Raw genomic sequence first — 6,868 nt, 5'->3', positions numbered from 1 at the left:
TTGGTGTACACCGTGTGATATTAGAAGCGTTTAAAAATTACGAATCGTTTAGTACACTTATTGACTGTGACATATCGAACTACACGGATGTATGCACGTACAGAATCTTATCGTGCCACAAGGTTAGAAATAATGCCTTGTTTTACGCTATTTTTAACCATTATTGTTCCTTCTCTCGACAATGTTGACCCGGATGTGACTGACCCAATGTCGTAGCAATTCCCGGCGCTATATTGACAGATTGGTGGTCATCGTGACAAACTAATTGATATATATATCACGAACTCCTGATAAGCTGCTGGTCATAATGATTATGTATCTTTTTAGGACACGAACATAACATATAATATAAGGACGAGAACAGGTTAATCATGATAGTAACTGATAGATAACATAGCTGCCGGGTCCGGTCATCATCTGCCATTAAAAACACAGTTGCCAGCATATAGATGACAAATGGGTATTTATTTAGCATTTTTACATTCTTAATACAACCCTACTATAATATAATAATAATCAATTTATTGCCAGAAATTAAAGGTTTACAAAATACTCTAATCTTATCTTAAATGTACAAATATATCAAAATAAACAAGTCAAATGTGCCATAAAATAGAATAATGTAGAGGATTACAAACACATTTCTGGCTAGGGCCACAAAAATAGTTCTTAGGAACTAGTCGAGCTCGTGGCCCCAAAGACTACGCTTTGCTACTTGAAAAAACGATGTGAAATATTATATGTCATACGTATTTGTAACTAAAAAATTACACAAATATTAAAATTGTTTAATATATATATATATATACAATTTGTACAATTGTTTGAGGTACAGCCCAGGATTTAGTATATGTTGTTTCACATTGTTTTTGCAAATATTAGTTCATAGTAGAGTTTTTTTATCAGTTAAAAAAGTTTGTATTCTTACTCAGTTAAAAGGAGCAATTGAGTTTGAAATCAACAAGAAATGTACATAAAATAAACCTCAATTTGGAATATTTATGTCTGCAAAAATGTGGGCAATACTAATGAACAAAGTCCCTTCACGTATTGTTTTACATGGTAATTAGCAACACTCTTGTCTATTTAAGAGCAAACTCATTACAAAACAAATTTCTTAATACACAGAGACAAGAAAAACAAGAGAATGACCATGGAGAGATTCCGATTTCCCGCGAAAATAGCTCCACCGCCTGCGAAGAAAACGGAAAAGGGTAAGACAAAAATAGAATGAAAAATATGCAGTGAAATCGCAAATCAAAACATTCGTACCATTTGAACATGTTAAGTGACTAATGTGTGTTCATTTCAGAGTAAAAATGGATATATTTTGAATCCAATTTTTAAACTACATTTTACGACATTATGACATAACATTTTACGTCATTTCGATTTTACGGCATATTAGCTTCAAAGCAGTAAGTATATTGTGAGATTTGTCTTACCATTATCCGGACAGTTCTGTTCGTCATTGTTATTACCGCAGTTGTTTTTACCGTCGCATAGCAACGATTGATCAATACAACGGAAGTTGCCACAATGGAAATCATTAGTTACATTACATGCTCCTTCAATAGCTGTGGAATGAGATCCAGATACACATCAATTAAAAACAGAAAAACCTACATAAATTTGAATGAACTTCGAGTAAGTTTCCTGTAAAAAATAGTCAATTTCTAATAAACTTGATTCACTGCTCTGTTTTCATTCCTTGCATACTGATAAAATATTGTTCATGTAATCTGCATTCGTCTAATCATGGAGGTATGATGGGACTGAGTTCTGACAATTGCTAGGTTTAAGTAAACATGCTTAAGTTAAATGACCAATTAAAGGCGAATTTATATCTAAAATAAAAAAATATCATTCAAAGGGTGAATCTATACACCGTGTCGTTTTACGTTATAGTATACAGTCATGTTAGCCATAGTTGTAGACGCAAATCCCGCTGAGAGTGAGATATTTAGTCAATGCACACAACACAACACAACACAACACAACACAACACAACACAACATAACACAACACAACACACTAGAAACGACGCTGGCGTGGTCTTTCATTCATTTCTCAGACTAGACATGATGTTTTTGCATAAAGACAGTCATAGTTCAACTCCACACTGACAATAACAGAGACACAACACACACAGGATCAGCAGGATCTTTTGGTCAATCACATTTAAAATTGATAACAAGTGTATTTTACATGCAGTGTAGTAGAAACAGGCTTCTACTGAAAACATTACAAATGAATGATTTTAATGGCTTCAATTATTTACATTCTAGTTTGATATATCAACTTGACTACTTCTACATCCCCACTGTTCAGGGCACATCTATATTTGTTTTTGCATTTGCATTTGAAGTTGTCTAAGTGTGTGTAACTAATGTCATTTCACATGAGTGAAACGCCATGGCAACATCATTTGTACATTTGATCAGCTCAGAGCTAATTACATATCATATCATATCATATCATATCATATCATATCATATCATATCATATCATATCATATCATATCATATCATATCATGTCATATCATGTCATATCATGTCATATCATATCAAATAACAGCTTGAAAAGGCTAATAGCCTATGCGCTGATCAATGTCAAATTGTGCAAAAGTAAAAAAGTGTATGTGGATTAGTTCACGGTCTGAGTGTTCATCACAAAGTCCAAGTTTTTTTTTCTACTGCAGACGCGATTCAATTGCACTATGATATGTAGCATCACATTCTTACCTGTATTGTATGATGTGAAGATAAGTGAGAAGCCCTCATTGACGATGATAAAATCTGTGACTAGTCTCAGGGTCAATGTATCACCCAGGGAGTGTAGATCAAGCGGTGTGCCAAAGCCACATGCCCTGAGTCGTAACAACGGCGTTACAATGTTCGGCCCATCGTATACCTCTAAGTAGTCGTGACACGTATCAGGCTCGAATCCTTCCTCGAGAGCCATCCACTCAAACTGACAAATAAGTTGAGGATGTAAAGATTATTTCATCATCATCATCATCATCATCATCATCATCACCACCACCACCACCACCACCACCACCACCACCGCAATCACAATCACCACCACAGTCATCGCTATGACATCTATGGTGTTGTTTTATAATAACACTTCAGAGTATTATGTGGCTATGTTATACAGCTTTATTTCTCTTAGAATACCAATGTTATGCTCGCGGGAAAATGGATTTTCATAAAAATAAAAACTATGAGATGAATGTACACTTACATCCAGGCCAATGTAATCATACAATGCTGGTGCCGTCAGTGTTAAAGTACAGTCTAAGTTATTACTGTGAGTTGTCGAACGTTGGGATTTCAATCTGTCGCCATTGCGTATAAATGTTCTACCACAGTTTTCATCCATGTAAACTGCAGCGAAAAAAACCAAACAATACAAGACGTTTTACTCATATTTGGACCTACTTTCTTTGAATATCGAATACAAATTAGAATTGTACGTTATCGATAAATATATATGTTGACACGTTTTTAAAAAAAAAATGCGCATGTTGATTTGTCTTCAGTGATAGAGGGGAAGTCTATCTTTAATACAGAACTACAGCAATTGTTACAAGTTGTGATTACTGTTAAGACTAACTATACGCGGAAAACAAGAAGTTGATGACCACGTAAAGAAGTTTGAAAACTAAAAATTGCTTAATCACAATTTATACTGAACATTTTGACGGTACAATAATTCGGCTTTATCATAGAATTGATATGATTTGAAAAAAAAAACCATCTCAAACAAAACAAATAACAAATAACAACCCGCCCCCCCAAAAAACAAAACAAAACAAAACAAAAAACAAAAACAAAAACCCAAACAAGCAAACAAAAAACACCCCAAAAAACAAAACAAAAATGCAGAAAATTTCAAACGCCTTTGATACTATGAAACGTAAAAGTACATTATATTCTTTTGGATCAAACATAGTGTTTCTGACATCGTTAAATGTTATTAAAAAATACTTACTTGTTGTCGATACTTTTTTGGCACTCAGAGCGACAACCACCAAGCACACGAACAAAAACTTCTTTGGGATCATGTTTGGACGGTATCAGTCGGTGTTATAACAAACAATGGCTTTGGACACCTTTATATAGGCCGAGATCTAGAGTCTGTTAAAGTTTAACGCACATTGAATTGAAAAAAACGTCATACCTCAGTGTGTCAATTTCAGACGGAATAGATGGGGGGGGGGGGGGTGATACACTATACAGGAATAAAATGAACACGTGTGCTTGTAATCGTTCACTGACGCCCCAAGACAAAACCTCCGCAATTCGATCATAAAATACCACAGTTGTAGATCAAATCAGTCTTGAAGTATATTTCTAACAATGCTATGTTTTTCTTGAGGTATAAATCAGGTGAAGTTAAGGAAGCCCATCCCGAAGTCGTCTGTTGGCAGTATATACATATACATGGCAGTATTTTGAGTGACTGACTCTGACACCACGGCACAGAGAGACAGAGAGGGCGCAATACATATGCGTGATATTCTCCAATCCCATGGTCTCACGAATGAGCAACCTCGACTCCTATTTGAAGGCATAGACATAGTATTTTACACCATAAACAACAGAGGGATATGTCTGTATGTTCCAGGTACATGATTGTATAGTCTTCATTCATTCTAATGAAACATTTCCTATGCCGAATATATATACCTGTATCGAAGCCACATGTGTTCTTCTCGCTCGTAATGATCTAGAAGTTGATCACGGTGGACTTGATGGTTTATCACGGTGTACACCGGTTTAGATTTTTTTACACTTGTTTGGGCTGGTGCGACGCGCATTCTGTCGGGGATGCCCGAATATCACGACCGATTTTGTCGGTAATTATAGACGGGGAGCGATAAACGTGATCTGAAAGTTTACATTTCTGTTTCATGTACTTAAATTAGCAAAATAACGTACTTGCATATGAAAGGGTTGAAATATAATTTTAGAGTAGCTGTGCAGGTTTTATGACATCTATCAGGAGATGTTATATTTGAATAACCGGTGTCAACCAATTTAGCAACCTGACAAATAGTATCAACTAGCGATTTAATGTTCCTAACTTCTGTTTAAAAGTAATGTTTTCATAATGTATTTCAATACTGTGGGTTCGAATGCTTTACTACTGTTGGGCAACTTGTAATTCAATGATGTAAAGTGCTAATATGGCTGTGTCGTTTTAGTGATAAATACCAAAGGTTCTGTTGAAAACTTTGTCTACGGCCACACTACGTAGAAAAAAACGGTTCTCGTCCGATCACCGAAGTAAAGCTGCGTCGGGCATGGTTAGTACTTGAATGGGAGACCATCTGGGAATACCACGTTCTGTAGACGTTTTATTAATTTTTGACCTTTTTCATTCAAATTACCCACCATTCATCTCGTCTTTAATCACATACATTCTCATTTCGACGCCATACTCATTCGTTTGGGGTGGTCTTGTAGGCAGAGCCCCCAGCGGCGAGAGGCTGGGTAACCTAGACTAGCTAACTCGTGATATCGCCCCTTCCTTTTAATTCCGCTCGAACTCCTCACCAGGTAAAGTGAACACTGTCAGTCGACACTTGATTGGATTCCTCCTCAGCCGAACTATCCCCGGCGCGGCGAGCATCTGACGGTGTAAGCTGGTTATGACCCCAGTGGAATAAACCGATCTTGATGGCGTAGGTATTGTTTCAATGGAGACAACAGTTCTGTTAGGGTAATGTTTCTACGGAAGCGTATTACGGAAGCGTATTAGTGCCAAGTTGTAAGGAAAAAAATAAAATTTAAAATCTCGTAATTACGAGATTTCAATTATCGTAATTACGACTTTTTTCTCGTAATTACGACTTTTTTCTCGTAATTACGACTTTTCAATCCTCGTAATTACGACTTTTCGATTCTCGTAATTACGAGAATTGAAAACTCGTAATTACGAGAAAAAAGTCGTAATTACGAGAAAAAAGTCGTAATTACGAGAATTGAAATCTCGTAATTACGAGATTTTAAATTTTATTTTTTTCCTTACAACTTGGCACTAATACGCTTCCGTGGGCATGACAGTTAACATTTAAAAGCGAATTTTACACAGGTCTTCATATGAGCCAGACTATAAGATACATCTCGTTGTTCAGCCCTATCAGGGACTTTGAATGTTGTATGGCTTATTTGTTTCGCCGTGAACACGGGAAAATGCATGCTGTGTGTGTCCCCATCCGAATGTGTACACTTTTATCTCAGTATTATCATCACCTGGCTTGGCAAGGGGCTACACAGTGCTAATCTAGTCTAGCAAGGATGAGGTGGACTAATCCTGCCATGCTGTGAAATTGTCGGACATAAGTACAGTAGACAGACTCTGAATGACAGTATTCACACTCTAAGTTTCATTGGTCATTTTTCTTTAGAACCTGTACGCCCTTTTCTTTAGAACCTGTACGCACCTCATCTGAAAGGAATGTCCAACCTGTCCCAAAATGATCGTTGATTATCCCTTCCATCGTTAACATTACAATAAGACTAGACATAAATTTGATTGTAATGTACGTCTTGTCGCTCCGCCCTCACCGGCCTATTCTGTTATGTTCAGTGAGGCTTAGCCTGCGGAACGTCGTGTTCTACTATTAGGCCAAAAAAGGTTTTGTTTCTTGTCTTCGCGTGCGTCATCTAAAATCATGCGCGTCACACGTTTCTATTTCATTCTCCCGTTTTCGCCAACATCTACTTTCCATATCGAGGGCGAAACCAAACAGTTTGAGAAGTACATATGAGAGGCTGTAAATCAAACAGTTTACAATGCATGTAGTTTACTTTCAGAGTTATAGTTCAATAAATGTTATTAATCGTCCAGTGC

General features: G+C 36.6%; 1 protein-coding gene and 1 pseudogene across 1 annotated transcript; one reads left to right on the top strand and one right to left on the bottom strand.

The window, feature by feature from the left end:
• Positions 1 to 1,101: 1,101 nt before the first annotated feature.
• On the bottom strand, positions 1,102 to 4,073 carry LOC144437005 (low-density lipoprotein receptor class A domain-containing protein 2-like). The gene is made up of 5 exons (XM_078125872.1): positions 4,001 to 4,073; positions 3,251 to 3,393; positions 2,746 to 2,974; positions 1,446 to 1,577; positions 1,102 to 1,193 (listed from the first exon to the last, which is right to left on the bottom strand). The coding sequence occupies exons 1-5, from the start codon at positions 4,071 to 4,073 to the stop codon at positions 1,102 to 1,104; spliced, it is 669 nt and encodes a 222-aa protein (XP_077981998.1).
• A 1,175-nt stretch (positions 4,074 to 5,248) lies between these two features.
• LOC144437084 (5S ribosomal RNA) lies at positions 5,249 to 5,367 on the top strand (annotated as a pseudogene).
• Positions 5,368 to 6,868: the final 1,501 nt, after the last annotated feature.

The sequence above is a fragment of the Glandiceps talaboti genome, chromosome 6 (assembly GCF_964340395.1).
Source record: "Glandiceps talaboti chromosome 6, keGlaTala1.1, whole genome shotgun sequence".
Lineage (NCBI taxonomy): Eukaryota > Metazoa > Hemichordata > Enteropneusta > Spengelidae > Glandiceps > Glandiceps talaboti.
The sequence above is the reverse complement of the archived record's forward strand: the minus strand, read 5'-3'. Positions and strand labels throughout refer to the sequence as shown.